Source organism: Micromys minutus (assembly GCF_963924665.1).
Source record: "Micromys minutus genome assembly, chromosome: 8".
Classification (NCBI taxonomy): domain Eukaryota; kingdom Metazoa; phylum Chordata; class Mammalia; order Rodentia; family Muridae; genus Micromys; species Micromys minutus.
The window spans coordinates 24,000,122-24,017,997 of NC_137977.1; the positions used below are offsets into that span (position 1 = coordinate 24,000,122).

The 17,876-nt window shown below is 36.1% G+C and overlaps 1 protein-coding gene across 14 annotated transcripts in view; it reads left to right on the top strand.

Moving 5' to 3' along the window:
• Positions 1–17,876, top strand: part of LOC308423582 (ankyrin repeat and KH domain-containing protein 1) — a gene marked incomplete at its 5' end in the record, with an annotated part of 94,859 nt that overhangs the window by 7,383 nt on the left and 69,600 nt on the right. For 13 of the 14 annotated variants that reach the window (XM_080920337.1, XM_080920348.1, XM_080920344.1 and 10 more), the window contains 6 exons: positions 5,011–5,161; positions 8,050–8,206; positions 11,366–11,513; positions 13,760–13,907; positions 15,050–15,283; positions 17,419–17,513. In XM_080920337.1, the coding sequence (XP_080776463.1) occupies positions 5,011–5,161; positions 8,050–8,206; positions 11,366–11,513; positions 13,760–13,907; positions 15,050–15,283; positions 17,419–17,513 (933 nt within the window). The remainder of the gene's footprint in view (positions 1–5,010; positions 5,162–8,049; positions 8,207–11,365; positions 11,514–13,759; positions 13,908–15,049; positions 15,284–17,418; positions 17,514–17,876) is intronic. The other variant, XM_080920345.1, reaches the window with a different exon arrangement.

A 17,876-nucleotide genomic window follows, 5' to 3' on the forward strand; every position in this document is an offset into this window, starting at 1 on the left:
AACCACTAAGTCATCTCTCTAGTCCTGTTTACTCAATTTTTACAGAAGAAACTGTTTAATGAGTAGAACTAGCTAGCCTAGCCTAATCTAACTTAATTATATTCTTGGGCCTCACTCAGTGAGAGAGACCTTGTCTCAAAAAAACAAGGTGTCTGATGCTGACTGAGTGGGAAGAGCATTCAAGATTGTCCTCTGTCGTCCACCTCATTTTCCCGCTTCATATAGCAGCAGAGGGTATAGCTCATTTGGTAGAGTGCTATAATTCAGTGTGGATGGATCCCTGGGTTTATCTCCATAAACTAGACTTTGTGGTATGCACCTGTAATCTTGGTGCACATAGGGGTAGAAGTAGAAGGATCAGAAATTCAGGGTTGTTCTTAGCTTCATACTGAATTACACAAAACCTTATCTCAAACTAAAACAAAACAAGAATTGGTGATTGTAGCTTAATGATAGAGTACTTTTCTATCCTGTGCAAGACCCAAGGATCTATCCCCAGCACTTGCAAAAAGAAAACAGAAAAGGCCATTCAGAGGTTTTCATCCTTAGTAAATTATTTAAGAATTCTGATAAAATGCTTGCTACCAAACCCAATGACTTAAGATCAACCCCTGGAACCTATATAGTGGAAAGAGAGAACTGATCTGCATATTGTCTTCTGACCTGCATATGCATACTGTGGAACACGTGCACACAAAATAGCAAGAAAAAATTATTTTAAAGATGAATTCTGGTTGGTTGATTGTTCATCCATTCATTTATTCATCCATGCTGAGGATTAAGCCCAGGGTTTGAACATCCCAGGAGAGTGCACTGTAGCTGAGTCATTATATACCCAATCATTTTTTTTAAAGATATGATCTCATATTGTAATGTAATCCAAGCTGTTTTATAGCTCACTATGTGTAGCCCAGGCTGCCCTGTGATTTATAGTAATCCTGCTTTAATTTTCCAGGTATTGGGATTATAGGCATGAAAAATGATGCCCAACTCTAGCTTTTTATCTTTTTTCTTTGTGGTGCTAAGGATTCTGACCCTCTTTACTTTTTGTTTTTGAAACAAAGTTTCAGTAAATTGCTGGCCTTGAACTCAGTTCTATCAGGCTTTGAACTTCTTGCCTCAACCTCCTGTGTAGCTGGGATTACAGGATTATACCACCAGACCTAGCCTGATTGATATTTTGGAATAGGCTTATTTAGAATCTATTTGTTAAGCTAGGCTTTAGATGATGGGGAAAAAATGTTTCCTGCACTTAAAGATACCAGTTTTTTTTCTTCTTTTTTTAGTAATATGAACATGTCAAGGAATGAGAAAATTTTACATGTCTTTTAAACTCCTTTCAGTATTAATTATTGCATGTCCCAGGCATGCTGCAATTGAATTACCTAATTATATTTAATTTTGTTTTGGCTCTATGACAGTTCAGGATACCAAATTCAATGCATAAGCTCTTGGTGTGAATTAATTGGATGTCCTTATATAAAGTTAGTGTATGAGTCTTTACTTGAGGTCATGCTTGAGCCATAAAAGGTGGGTTTACAAGGGTAATAATAATTTAAAATAAAAGCATTCCTATTCGATCATAATGGATTCTTGTGCTCATGTTTTATTTAACAAAACTCCCAACTTCTTTATCTTATAAACTCTAATATATTTATTTAGTTATTTAGTGTGTGTTGGCAGTTGCATGCCATGGCTTGTATGGAGGTCAGAGGACAACTTTGGGGAGTGAGCTCTCACTTTCTACCTTGTCATGACAGGATCTCTTGTTTCTGCTGCTGCAGGGTTGCTGTCCAATGAGCTCCTCAGTATGCCTTCTAATCATGTCTGGAGTTTCACTTGGATTCAGGGAATTGAACCCTAACTGGCAGACTTTCACAGCCAAGTGCAGTTAAGCCCTTTTGTCTGCTGAGCCACTCCCTAGCCTAATTATGTCTTATATACTCTATCAGCATGTTCTACTTCTAGGCCTTTGCCATTTTCAGGTCCTTCTAAGAAAATTCTCCTTTAAGACATTCATGTGGCTTCCCTCTTCTCTTAAATAATTTTTATCTGGGGGGACAGGATCTTGCTGGGTATCCTTGGCCTGTTGATTAGTGTGTAGCATTGACTTGACTATTTTTAACATTGAGCTACACCAGCAGCCCGATAACCTTCATTTCTCTAATCTAAGTTTTCTTCTGGATAGACCTTTGACTGGCCCGGTACTCCCTAGGTAGCCCAGGCGAGCCTCAGATCTAATACCTTAATACCTTGTGCATGTGCTACCATTCCCAGATTATTTTACTAGACCTTCCAACTAACTATTGCTTCTTTTCTGTAAATATCTTAAGTTCTCTGATTCTAAATCTGAAATGATTTCTTTTGTCTACCCCAGTTTCCCCCACTTTCATCTATGCTGTTGCTGTCTGTCTGCCTCTAATCTTCACTCTGCTATCAGAGAAAAAAATCCTACCAAAGTCATATTCAGCTGGCTTACATTTTATTGTCCTGGAACTTTGGAAGGCTGAGATAATAGGATTGTTGCTAGCCTGGGCTATAAAGCAGCCTCCCCCCCCAAAAAAAAATTGTCATAGCATATAAGATTTAGAATTTTGCTAAACCTCACTGACCTCTGTCTGTTTGCTTTTTATATTTGAGTCATACCAAATTGCTGTAGTTCTGAACATCAAACAATTATTGTATGTCCTGGTATATATGTTTTTACTGCTATGGCTTCTAGAATCAAAACAATAACTAAAATGTTGAGTGCTCATTGTCCACTGAACTAAAAGTTTTGTTTATATATTCTAAAAATAAATTTTGTATCAAATAAATTATATGATTCCCAATATGCATACAATATAAAAAATACAGTTATATTCAGTTAACAATAGAGGTAGGTTTCTATCTTTTTTCTTCACTTTGGAGGCAGGATTTCTATATCACAGCATAGTCTGAACTTGGCATCTCCTTCCTTGGTTTTGGGCTAGGATTATAGACGTTATTTTCAGATCCAGCAAGAGTCAAGATTTGAAATCAAACCTTTGTGTTTTAAAATTTGTTTAGGTCCTTATCTTTTTTGGGAATGGGTGGTGCTGACACAGAGTCTCTGCAAAGCTCTTATCTGTCTTGGAATTTGAATCCATGCTGGCCTTGAATTAGAGACATACCGGCCTTTGCCTCTGGATACTGGGATTAAAGGCATGCATAAGGCCCAGCTATGCATCTGATCTTAGCCAGCAGGCTGAGGAGTGATAAGCCTATGTTTAAAGCTACTATTGGTTTGCTTATTTGAGATGAGGTCTTGCTAGTTTGCTCCAGCTAGTCTTCAGTCTGTAGCCTCCTTGATCATTCTGTGTCAGCCTCCCAAGTAGCTGAAACTACAGGAACACACCATTCCATAACCTTTGTTAAGACTAGGTTGTGTTATATAGCTGGCTAGCCTCAACCATCATGATCTTCCTATATCAATCTATGATCAATCTCTGTCTCTTTTTCTGTTTCTCTATTTCCCTCTTCGTCCTCCTCTTCTTCCCCCTCCCTCCTCCTCTTTTGATTTATTTATTTTTTTCCCAAGACAGGGTTTCTGTGTGTAGCTCTGGTTGTCCTGGAACTTGCTCTGTAGACCAGAGATCAGCCTGCCTCTGCCTCCCAAGTGCTAAGATTAAAGTCATGTGCCACCACTGCCTGGCCTAATTAAGAGTTTAGATTCAATTTTTTTTTTTACACTTTTATGAGATGGTATATTAGCCAGAGTTCTCTAGAGTCATAGAACTTATGGGTAGTCTCTATATAGTAAGAAAATTTGTTGGTGACTTACAGTCTGTAGTCCAACTCTCCAACAATGGTCGGCAGCAGCTGTGAATGGAAGTCTCAGTCCCACAAGGCAGGCAGGCAAAGAGAGAGAACTTTTCTTCCTCCAATGTCTTTATATAGATCTCCAAAAGAAGGTGTGTCCCAGATTAAAGGTGTGTACCACACCTGGATCTGGGACTTGCCTTGTCCCAGATGACCTTGAACTCAAGAGATCTTCTTAGCATCCTAAGATTCATAACCTCTGTGTCTCAAAATCAGGATCACAGGTGAGCCTTCCAATTCTGGATTGTGGTTCATTCCAGATATAGTCAAGTTGACAACCAGGAATAGCCACTACAATCTACCCCTTGACAACTTGACACAAATAATATCTCATGTCCACATGAAACAATGGCAAAGTCATAAATACACCTAACAAGATATAACTTCCTGGTCAATTGCAAATGCATTTGCAAATTACAGTGGGGCAATGTCCCTTGGGAACATTCTTTTAATATCTCAAATACCAATTGATGTTACAAATGTGTTCTTAACAAAATAAAACAGAAGCATTCATATTACTTTATAATCCTCGTTTCTGCAGCTGGTTACGTGGCCTTGCTGGTATTTATAATTGCTTTCCTCTACTACCCATTCTGTATTTCTTCCACCCTCTGCAAGCACCTCATCAGGTCTTCGATCTTTTTTTAGAGGAGTGACCCATACCTTCATTCCTGATGGTTCTGTGTTCTTTGCCATCCTGCTTGGATCAGGCTGTTGTAGTTTCTCATTGACTTTAATCACAGGCCATCTGGGACAGATAGGAACCAGAACAATAGATAGGAAAAGAATAGACCTAAATATTAATATTAGTCAATGGCTGGAAAGATGGCTTAATGGCTGAGGCAGCTAGGATTGCTGGTTTAAACTAGGAGGCCTAGATGTATGCGCTTTGCTATCTAGGTATATGTACAACTTTCTAAAAGGTTATGTGCATATACATATGTACTAAGAACATAAAGAGACAGTGCTCTCCAAAAAACATACTTGATGTGTCTGTTATACCTGTCATCGTGCTTGAAGATTAACAGAGTACTCCCTCAGAGTTCTACTTTCATAATTTATGTTCATACAATTATCTGGTTATATTTAAATTTCAAATAATACTGACTTATAGTTATTGTAATCATTGGCATTAGCTTTATCATTAGCCCACCTTTAATTCATAAACAGGTTGAATCATTTATTTTGGACCAAGAAGATTTGGATAACCCAGTCCTTAAAACGTCAGAGATATTCTTATCAAGTACAGCAGAAGGAGCAGATTTGCGTACAGTGGATCCAGAGACCCAAGCAAGACTGGAAGCATTGCTAGAAGCAGCAGGTACTCTGTTATTTTCTCTTTAAAAGTAGATCTCACCAGAAATGATAGCACACACCTTTAATTCTAGCAGAAGCAGAGGCAAGTGGACCTCTGTAGGACCAGCTTGGTTTACATGAAGAGACCCTGTCTCAAAATAATGACAATAAATTGTATAGATCTCTCTAAGATGTCATACAAGGTTAACACAGACATATTTAATGGGCTGGAGAGATGGCTCAGTGGTTAAGAGCACTGACTGCTCTTCCAAAGGACATGAGTTCAAATCCCAGCAACCATATTGTGGCTCATAACTATCTGTAATGGGATCTGATGCCATTACAGCTGTATGAAGTGTGTATGAAGACAGCTACAGTGTACTTATGTAATAAATAAATACATCTTTTAAAAAAATATTTAACACCCCAAATTTACAATATGATTTTTTAAAATTTTTATTTCCTAAAAAAGTTCACATTCTATATTTTAAAATTTCTTGGTTGAATGCAATGAATAATTTTTGGCTGAAAAATTTTAAGGTAGTAAAGATATCTAGTTATTGAGAAAAATATCCAGGGCATAAAAACATAGCAGTTAATTGTAGTTTATCAAAGTTTTATTGTATTTGAACTGATTCAGGGAACTATAATGTTGTTTACTTATTCATTTTAATAGGTATTTACCTTAATTATAAATAGCTATTTTTATTTTAAATGAACACAAACTTAAAATATAGCAAGGTGTGCCAAGCTACTAGTTTTGAAAAAAACAAACAAAAAAAAAAATCAGCAAAAACAAAAACAAAAACTTTGGGCCTAATGTAGTACCTCATACCTATAATACTAGCCCTATACAAGCTGAGGCATTGTTGCCTAGAGAACCTGGACTACATAGTGATTTCCAAGCCAGCTGGAGTTATAGTATGAGACTCTGTCTCAAAAACTGATTCAGGGGCTGGAGAGATGTTCAGCAATTAAGAGCACTGGTTGTTCTTTCAGAGGACCTAGGTTCAGTACCCAGCATTCACATGGTGGCTCACAGACATAAAACTAAAGTACCTGTACACACAGAAAACTGATCTAAATATGTGATAAACATATTTTCTCACTGGGTGTTTTATACATGTGTAAGGGAAGGTAAGGCAAATAGAACATATAAGTTACAAATTGTAGACAGTTTTGAAAAAGAAAGCACATGTACAATTATACTCATTATTTTATAATGTACACTCTACACATTATTTACTGTACAAATTTTCCATTGCAATATAATTAAAGTATTTCTCTTCTCTAAAATTCAGAAGTCTAGAGCAGGGTGTAGTAGCACAAGCCTATGATTCTATCACCGGGGATTTAAGGATTACCTTAAATCAGACTAGTTTAGCCTCCATAGCAAGACTTTGTCTCACAAAAACAAAATAAGGAAGTCTAGCCAGTTGTTGGGGTACATGTTTAAATTCTGTCACTCAGGAAGCTAAGGCAGAAGAACGATTACTGCACATCTGTGGCCACCCTGGCCTGTAAAGTGAAAATTTGTCACTTCCTTTTTTCCTTGAGAATATGTGTGGGTAGGTATGGGGGCTCATTCCTGTGCTTCCAGACCCTAGGAGGCTAAGGTGAAAGCATCAGGAGTTGAAGGCCAACCTTGGCTACTTATTGGCTAAAAAAAATTTTTTTAAAGAAATAAATAAAGATAAATAAATTTATTATTTATTTAATTTTTATTATGTTTGGTTTTTTTACTTGTGCATAGACGTGTGTGGGTGTTTGTGCCACATCATGAGCTTGGAAGTCAAAGGATAACTCTCAAGAGTTAGTTTTCTCCTTATGTGACACTGAGGTTAAATTCGGGTCATCAGGCCTGGCAGCACTTTTACTTGATGAGCCATCTCATTTACGTATTTATGACACATACTGTTTTTGTTTTGTTTTTAAAGATTTATTTATTTATTTATTTTATGTATATGAGTGTCCTATCTGCATGTACATCATATGCATGCCAGTGACCCAGTGCTCTGGGGGAAGCAGATAGGAGAACCCTTGGGGCTTGCTGGCCATCAGTCTAGTTCCTGGTTTACTGAGAGACTTGAGTTTAGAAGGACTAAGGTAGAGTTTGATGAAGACATGTGATGTCCTCCTGTGTGCTACACGAAGCATGTACACCTACACACATGTGCATATACTGCATAACACTATATTCTCATATACATACATGAAACGTACATACAAAATAATAATATTGAAAACCGAAACCTCAAACGATGGTGTTAAGATTCAGAAAGATGGTTCATAGCCTTTTAATATATTTCATATCAAAGGAAAATTTGTATTTCACCTATTATAGACAAATAAAAAGATACAAAAAGAAAATTATAGAGCTTGTTTATACAATTACAAAAATTCATTGGGTGTTAGATATTTTGCTTTTTACTTTGAGTCTTATAGACTCAACTTAAAAACTTTACCCCAAAAAAATATTAAGTGGATATTTAAATAAAAGGAGGAAAAAAACATTGCATTTTTATTATAAATTATAGTCTCTCCATTGCTACTCAAAATAGAATGGGCAAGGGTCCTGTACTATAGGTTTTATTGATATGGCAGTTTTTTAAATGAAATAGTATTCATTTGGTACAATGAGGGTTATATTAAATCAAATTCAGAATTAGGTATAGGAAAATTAATATGTATGTTCTAAAGATGGAATGTTTTAAATGTCCTAAAACATTGGTGGTTCTGCCATGCCTTTGATATTAGTGGTAGAACTAAAATGATCAAACTTACTCATCTTCTGTCAGTTTCATATATGAAACACATGGACGCTATGTTGTTTCTTTGGCATATATGTTTAAAACATAATTTCAATCTTCAATTTTTTGCTTTTTCTTTCCCTGCACTACCTTATTGACTAAGGAATAGGCAAATTGTCAACTGCTGATGGTAAAGCTTTTGCAGATCCTGAAGTACTCCGGAGACTGACATCCTCAGTTAGCTGTGCACTGGATGAAGCTGCTGCTGCGCTGACACGGATGAGAGCAGAGAACACACACAGTACAGGACAAGTGGATACGTATGTATACAATATTTTGGTAGTATTAAATGTTTTCTTGAAAAATATAAGCTGACTGGTTATTTGAAAGGATGCTAAAGTGGATATATGAATTTATACATACTAAACAAATATAAAAAAAGATATATGTATTTATTTATTCTTTTGTTGCTTTGGTTTTGGGTTTTTGAGACAGTCTACATAGCCCTGGCTGTCCTGGAACTCACCATAAACTGGGGTAACCTCAAATTCAGAGCTCTATCTGCCTCTGCTTCACAAATGCCAAGTGCTGGAGTTAAAGGTGTGTGCCACCATGTTTGCATACATGTATGCTTACTACATGTGCACCCCCTCCCAGCTCCCCCAAAATTCTGCATTGACCAGGAAATGTATGTTTTGTTTTCTGAGACAGAGTCTTACTATGTCGTTTTACAGGGTCTCACCTGGCTAGTCTGGAATGCTTTACATATTCTGGAACATCCCAAATAGACCAGACTAGACTCAAATTCATAGAGTTCTACTTGTCTCTGCCTCCTGAGTGCCGGGATTAAAGATGTGTGCCACCATGTTGGGTACTAGTTTTATTTTTGAGATAGGATCTCACTATGTAACCTAGGCAGCCTTTGAATTCTTAGGAGTTCAAGGAGCCTCAGCTTCCTTGAGTGCTGCTGTTAAGTGTGAGTCATCATACCTGACTTTGTATTCATTTTCTAGTAAACATTTTTATGGGTATTTAGTATTACAGTATATGAGAAATCCAAACTGAATAAGACCTCATTTCTATTTCAAAATAAGTTACATGCTCTAAAGGTTACAGTTGAATCTAACCTGACTACTTAAGTAGACATAAGTGGAATGGATTATGTACTCACTAATCTAGTTGCTGGTTGTTTAAATATTGTCTGTGGAGTGAGTTTCACATTAAAGTTTGTTTGAAGTGTATAGTTGTAGGCCATGTGTGGTGGCATATGTCTCTGATACTTAGATTGTGAAGGTATTGGCAGTTTGAGGCCAGCCATGGCTACATAATAAATTTGAACTCCACCTGAGCTGTATGAGAGAGCCTGTTTCAAAATATCTTTAAGTTTAAAAAAGAAAGAAGAAACTTGGACTGTAAACCCAGATATATTGATACAGACCTGCATTTTAATAGACAATATGGGTAGACTCATGGATTTAAGTTAGGCATGCTGACATACCTGAAATGGGATGATTGACATGAGTTCAAGGCCAGCCAGGACTACATAGTGAGTCTGAGAACTGCCTAGACTTTAGTATAAGATTCCATCTTAAAAGAAAGGAAAAAAAGTTAATTAATGGATTCAGTTATTTTATAGTGATTGGGTTTTCTTTCTTCTTTTTTTTTCTTTAAACCAAGATAAGACTTGATAGGCTCATGTTTAAAAATTCTTTTTTATTTTGTGAATCAGTATGGTAGTATTCTTCAAAAGCTTGTCCACCTAATGCTTCAAAAGACAGGTTTTTTTTTTTTTTTTGTTTTTTTTACAAAGGCAAAAAATTATCTTTGCAAAAGATTAGTTAATCCAGCTCATTCAGGAGGCAGAGGAGTAGATCTCTTGAGTTCAGAGTCAGCCTGATCTACATAACAAGTTCTAGGACAGCCAGAGACAAATAGTGAGATGCTGTCTCAATAGCTGTCTCAGCACATGCCAGTTACTTAGACTCACCATGGGTGGCTTTTATATAGTCTGTTACTGCAGTGTCTATTAACACAAATAGGAAAGCCAAAAATGTGATGTCACCTTTCAATTACAAGAACTCTGGATTCATTTGTAGATTATGATTACTGTGAGTTAATGCTTTGAGAAAAACTAAGCTTCAACCCATACCAGAAAACAAAGCAGCCCCTTTGTACCACATCAGTTACGTTTTTAATCATTTTTAACTCTGAAAGCTGAAAAACGAAACTAAATAAACTGGCTAATAATGTAATCTTATGTATACTAATAGCACTATTAAAAATATTTTATTTTACATGTGAGAATACTTGCTGCATGTGTATATTTGCATCATATTGTATGCCTGGTACTTGTAGGTCAGAAGGGTGTCAGGTCCTTTGTAATGAAATTACAGATAGTTGTGAACTCAAGTGCTGGGAACTGAACCCAGCTCCTCTGCATGAACAGCAGGTTCTCTTAACCACTGAACTATCTCTCGTTTGCTGACGTTTGGAATTTTAAATTAATAGCTCTGGCCCAGAAAGATGGCTCAAGTGGTAAAAGGTCTTACTGTGAAGTCTAACAATTTGGGTTTAGTTCCAGGGACCCCATGTTTGAAGGAGAAAATAAACTCATATGAGCTGTCCTTTGAACTCCACATACTGATAATGTGGCAGAGGTTTATACATAATTAAATAAGTGGTTTTAAAAAGAAAAAAGCTAATGACTCACCCCAAGAGCTTATTGTTTTCTCTGCTAAGGAACCCACTGCAGAGCTAGTGCTCATATTTTCACTGCTGCTGTTCTATGAGTCTGTTATCTAAAGGTGATTTGGATAAAATATTTCTTTCAAATTAAGCTTATGTAAAACTTTCAAAATCTTAAATTAAATTGCTAAGATGACACAGTAGCACATGCCTTTAATTGTAGTACTTTGGAAGCTGAGGCAGGTGAATCTCTAAGTTCAAGGCTGGCCTGGTCTAACATAGTGAGTTCCGGAATAGCCAGGATTACATAGAAAGATCCTGTCTTTTAAAAACTACTGTAAAACTATTGCTCAGATATTCTTTTTAGAACCCCATGTATTGTATTGTAAAAAGAATATTCATATTTCATAAACTTTTGGTTACAAAGACCGAAGGCCGTTGACAGTTGGAACTTGCGTTGTCAGGTTTGGCAGCATTTGCCTTTCCCCACTCATCCATCTTGCTGGCCCTCAATCACTTTGTGCCTAGCTGGTATAGTATAATCATGTTATTGTAATCCCAGCATTATATAGAGTTTGGGACATTCAGGACTACATTAGACCCATGTCAATAAGTAAACACAACGTACTTTAGTTATAGACTCTAAAACCTAAGAGTGATTGTGTTAGTTGCCTTTGAGTCTGTAAAGCTAATTTATAAGTGAATTTTTTATATGTCTTAAATATCTAATGTAATTTCATATAGGATCATGAGTCTTTTTGCATCAGTTAACTTCGTGTAATCTTTGATTTTAGTCGCAGTCTGGCAGAAGCTTGTTCAGATGGAGATGTGAATGCTGTTCGTAAATTGCTAGATGAAGGCAGAAGTGTAAATGAACATACAGAAGAAGGAGAAAGCCTGCTGTGTTTGGCTTGTTCAGCAGGATATTATGAACTAGCACAAGTAAGCAGAAATAATCTTTACTAATTTTAGTAGTGTGGGGATCATCAAATTCAGGGCCTTGTGTATGTGAGGTAAGTGCTTTATCCCTGAGCTACATCCTTAGCCCCCAAAATAATCTTTAGTTTTTAAAATTACAGAGAGGCTTGGTGTTTATTTATTTTTATTACTTGTAGAAAACACTATGATTGGAAGCCAGAGATCTTCCCTTCCTTTCTTCTTTAGAAACATACACAATTCATTTTTTGTGTGTATATAACTAAGCATTTTTTATTTTTATAGCATGTATTCAAAGCTAATCATAATAAATAAAAATTGTGTAATTATGTTTTAAGCTTTAAAATTTTTTTTATGTACATATTGTGTATGTTTGAATATGTGTGGGGCTGAATATGTAGGCCAGAAGTAGATGTTGGGTGTGTCTTCCTTAACCACTCTCTACTTTTTTTTATTAACATAAGGGTCTCTTACCTTGGTGAATCTGAGTTCACCAATTTGCTACTCTAGCTAGCCAGCTTGCCCTGGAAATCTGTATCTGCCTCTCAAGTGCTGGCTACTCAAGCTCTCAGGTTTGCATGATAAACCCTTTCTGATAAGCCATATTCTCAGTTCTAAACGGTGTCTCTTAAAAATAGTATAAGCCGGGCAGTGGTGGCATATACCTTTAATCCCAGCACTTGGGAGACAGAGACAAACAGATCTCTGTGTTCAAGGCCAGCCTGGTCTCCAGAGTGAATTCTAGAAGAGCCAGGGCCACACAGAGAAACCCTGTCTCCAATAAAAATAAAAGAAATGGTATATAACTGGAGCTTCAGCTTTAGTTGTTAAGAGCCGTGGCTGCTCTTTAAGAGAACTCAGGTTTGATTCCCAGCACCTACATGACAACTCACAGTCATCTGTAGGTCCATTTCTAAAGGATCTGATGCCTTGTGGCCTCTGCAGGCACCAGACATAGGCAAACAAAGCACCCATACATACACACAAAATAATTTTAAAAAGAAGTAGAATCAGTAACTTGTTAGGTGAGGACTTGAGTTTGAGTTTGATTACTGGGGCCCATGTAGTGAAGGAGGAATATCCAACTCTCACAAGTTGTCCTTGACTCCCCATGAGTGCTGTGATCCTGGCATGCCCTCTCACACACAGAATTCATAAAATGTATTTTTAAAAAAGAAAGGAAGAAACCCCAGCACATAAGTATGGTGGTGATGCCCACCTATAATTTTAGTACTTAGAAGACTGGGGCAAGGGGCTGGAGAGATGGCTCAGTGGTTGAAGGTACTGACTGCTCTCCCAGAGGTCATGAGTTCAATTCCCAGCAACCATATGGTGCCTCAGGACCATTTGTAATGGGATCTGATGCCCTCTTCTGGTGTGTCTGAAGACAGCTACAGTGTATTCATACACATAAACTAAATACATCTCAAAAAAGAAAACTGGGGAAGCAAACAAGTTCAAGGCCGTTCTGACTTACATAGTGAGCCCCCATATTAAAATAACCTTAAAAAACAAATAAAAATAAAAGTATAAGGTAAAATAGTCTTTTTCCATTCAGATGCCCCTAGTTCTAACATTTTTCCTTCTATATGGAACAATATTGGAAATTAACCATTTTTATTGTTCCCTTGCTAGATAATCTCAAACATGGCACAAATTCTTTCACAAAAGCAGATATATATATATAATAGGATGGCTAATGAGAGCTTTATTTAAAGATTAATATGTAATAGCTAGAAGTGCATGCCTATAATAGCATTTGGGTTGTAGAGACAGGAGGATCTGGAATGCAGAGTTGTCCTTGTCTGCCTGGTTAGTTTGAGACCAGCATCTCAAATAGTACTATAAAAATAAAACAACTGGGGGCTGGAGAGATGGCTCAGTGGTTAAGAGCACTGACTGCTCTTCCAGAAGTCCTGAATTCAATTCCTAGCAACCACATGGTGGCTCACAACCATCTCTGTAATGAGATCTGATGCCTTCTTCTGACCTGAATGCATTCCTGCAGGAGGACTGCTGTATATATAGTAAATATATCTTATTTATTTATTTTTTAAAAGTCTCAGATGAAAGGATAGAAAAATATAGCATCTGACTTGTCACCCTGACTAGTAGTAAAACTAAATTTTCCTTAAAGGTGATTATTTTTACTTATTTTTTATACTTATCTTACAATGTTATGTTCTCAGATTGAATAGTTTCTCTGTGAGTATGATTAATAGTAAGCAACAACTTCTTTGTGTTTTTTGAAGGTACTGATAGCTATGCATGCTAATGTTGAAGATAGAGGGAATAAAGGAGATATAACTCCTTTGATGGCAGCCTCCAGTGGTGGTTATTTAGATATTGTAAAATTATTACTTCATCATGATGCAGATGTCAACTCCCAGTCGGCAACAGGTATGTAGAAATTGAAGGGAAATGTGTATAGTTTATTATGATATCATGAATAAAAATTGATTCCTGGAGCATTGGTGAGATTGCACAGGAGGTAAGGCTGCCAGGCTTAATGACCTGAGTTCAGTTCCCAGGCTCCACATGTCAGAAGAGCGCCAGCTGATCTCTTCCTTCCTTCCTCTGGCCATTCATACACATATCCTACCTCATGCATACACAAAACAAATAAATTTAATTAAAAAATAGGTTATTGGGGAAAATGAATGGAAACCTTTTGAAAATAATCTTGACTTTGATATCTTTAAAAAGTCTTTGTTATAGTTGATGAGTTATGGTCTCAACAGGTGGACCAGGGATGGCCCTTGTTCTAAAAAAAATTTCCATTTCAGCCTCCGAGTGTTGGTAGTATAGCATGCACTACTGTGCCTGCTGAAAAGTTTTTAAGCAGTGTGGAGCCTTCTTGAATTCTTAGCATTCATTAGGTTGAAGTGGGGGTACTTGAATTTAAGATGGTCTGGGGTTGATAGTAAGATCCAACAATAAATCTTTAACATAAATTTGAACCAGCCATAGTGGCACTTGCCTATAATCTTAGGAAACCAAGGCAGGAGGATTGCTGTGTGTTTGAGATACACCTTGGATACCTAGGGTGTTCTAAGACAGTTCTAGTCTGTATAGTCAGACAATTATTCTGTTTTCTGTGTTTAGATTTTCATTTTCTACATCTTTTATATTCTCTAGACAGCTAAAATACATAGCATTTTGTATTGGGCTTTGAAGAAATTTTGTCAGGAAATAAAGATATGCTTTAAATTAATGACAATTAAAAAATTTGAGCTGGGGATGATTTTTTTACATTTGTAATTTCAGCTGTTCATGAAGTTGAGGCAAGAGAATTTTGAGTTCCAGACTAGTGTGGGTAATGTGGAAAGATTGCTGGGTTGGGGGTGAAGGAGAACATGTTTGTATACTATGTGTAAGATACCCTGGGTTGAATCTCTATCACATACAAAAATGCAACAAACAAACCGAACTTGAGATAAAAGTTGTAGTCGGTTATGCCAAGGGATTGGAGAGAGTTAGCTAGAATAGTAGTATATGCCATCTATTGTCTCATAATTCTTAATTTTTAAATTCTTTGTTAGGGAACACTGCACTGACTTATGCTTGTGCTGGAGGATTTATTGACATTGTAAAAGTGCTTCTTAATGAGGGTGCAAATATAGAAGACCATAATGAAAATGGACACACTCCCCTAATGGAAGCAGCCAGTGCAGGTCATGTGGAAGTTGCCAAAGTTCTTCTAGATCATGGTGCGGGCATCAACACGCATTCCAATGAGTTTAAAGAAAGTGCTCTGACACTTGCCTGCTACAAAGGTACTTTTTATGTCGAATTGTTTTTATAACAGCTTCAAATATTTGAATATTGAATATTTGGATTAACTTTGTATTTTTTCCCTGAGGATTTGAATGAACTTTATATTGTTTTGTTTTTCTTGTGGTGTAAACTTACTTTATAAGACATAAATGTCATTTTTAACTTGTATTTTCTGAACTATTCCACCCCTAATTCTCCATTCCCCGGAGCTGACGACTGAACTTAAGGCCTTGTGCTCTACCACTAAGCTAAATCCCCAACCCCTTCTGTACCAATCCTATATATCTTTCTTTATTACTTTTGTTCACCCAACAACTTACAGATTTTAGGATTTCTATTATTTAATACCCTTTATTCTATAGAATTTTTCCTTTAAAGAATTATAGACAGATCTACAGATAGTTGATGTAGAAAACCTGAAAAACATGATGTACCATAAAGAAAAATTTAAATGACCTATAATATTGCTGTTTAAAGATGAAAAAGCATGTAAAAGTATTTTAGTGTATGTCCAGTATATTTTTGAGTAAGTTTTTAAGAAAGTATACATCTATGTGAAATAAAATGACTTAATTGTTTTATATTTCCATTTATTTTATTTTATATTCTGTTTATTATATTTATTTATTTATTTATATTTATTTTATTTATATTCTGTAGGTATCATGAATATGTACTCATCTTAATAAGTGCTCTTGTAACAATTTTTGATGATTACATAATATTTCAGATATATATTCTAGATTTGTGTGCTTGCATATACCACAAAATATAATGATTTGTACAGAAGAGAAACCCAAAAGTAAACTTACTTGTGCTAGTACTGCAGTTTAATTCTGTCCTCAGTATGGAAGAGTCCTCAGCATTTTTCTGTTGTACATCCTAATATATGGATTCTGTCCTAAATGTTATCTGTAGTCCAGGAGGCAGCTAGAGCCCAAAAGTCTGTACTTTAAGATGAAGAGGGTAATTATAAAGTAGCAACTATCTTCCAATTTAGTAAGTTTCCTTTAAGAAGTCTTCCTAGAAGTGTCACTTCATAACTCTCACTGCATTTTGCTGACTCCCCTCTGCTACAAGGAAGGCAGGAAATAGTCTTTTAACAGTTAAGCATATTGCCACCTAGATAAAAGAAAAAGTCATGTTTCTCAAGAATAATAAGAATGAATGTTGGGTAGGGAACTCAGAATTTCTGCTGAATTCATGAAATGAATACACCAGGATTTCCTATTGTTGGAGACTAATTGTTCCCAGTTCTCTTTTTTAAAAACTTTTATTATTGTTGTTTTTATTATTTAAAAATACTGATAATACCCTTGTGCAGATGTTTTCACCTGATCCTCTTGTTTTCTTAGGATAAATTCTGGAAGTAGAATTGGTGGGTCAAAGGGTATAGAGATTTTTTAAGCCTTGATACATACTTCCAAACTGCCTTCTAGGAAGGATACATACTTCCAAACTGCCTTCTAGAAAGGTTGAACCAGTTTATTAGGTGTCTCATACCCCATTAGATGTCTGAGAACCCTTTTACCTACCATTACACCCTCTCCAGTACTGGGCATTATTATTCTCTCTTTGCCATTTTGGTAGCTAACATAATGGTATCTTATTTAATATCTCCTCTATTAGCTTAATGTCCATTTGTACATATTTTGAATTACTATTTTATATCCTTCATGTATTTTTTACACTGGAATGTTGGCATTTTTAATTGGCTATTAGTATTTTTTAATTAAATGTATCTAGAGTATTATAATTATCTTTAAATGGAGTTTCTGTGTGTTTACTTATTGTCATAGTGAGTCATGGTGATTTTCAATCTGTTTTTCTAGAAAATATGTTCTAATATACTTTATCTGGCTTTCTATTTGAGTCTAGTGTTTTGATAGTTTATGTAAATTAAATCAGAGAACAAACATGATTACTTAAGTAGAAATGCGTGCTTTAGAAAGTCAGTCTTTAAAACGTAGTATAACCTTATTGAAAGTGCACCAACTTAGTTGTTTTTAGTTGGCTTCCTAGAACTGTCATTCATTGATTGATTAAATTCAACATAAAACTTTATAAATTGTATATAGACATTTGAAAATAAAACCATTTAATTGTTAGTCAGTTCTCTAACCTTATTTTTAAGGCCATTTGGATATGGTTCGATTTCTGCTTGAAGCTGGTGCAGATCAAGAGCATAAAACTGATGAGATGCACACTGCCTTAATGGAAGCTTGCATGGTAACTTAATTATCTTCATTTGAAATCCTACGGGAAGAAATTTATGTGTTTACCTGAAAATTATTCTTATTATTTTTACTGTTTATGTGTGTCTCTATGTTCTTGTGTGTGTGCAGGTACATATATATGTCCTTAGAAGTCCAGAGGACCTTGTGTGTTCCTCCTTAGACTCCATCCACCTTACCTACTGAGGCAGGGTCTCTCATGGGCCTGAAACCTCATAAGCACAATAGGCTTTGAGCTTAGTGAATAATCTGAATGTCTACCTCACTGTTGAATACCAAAACACCTAGATTTTTTTTCTCCTCCCTCTGGTTTCTGGTCACCAAACTTATGTCCTCATGCTTATAACTTCAACTGAGC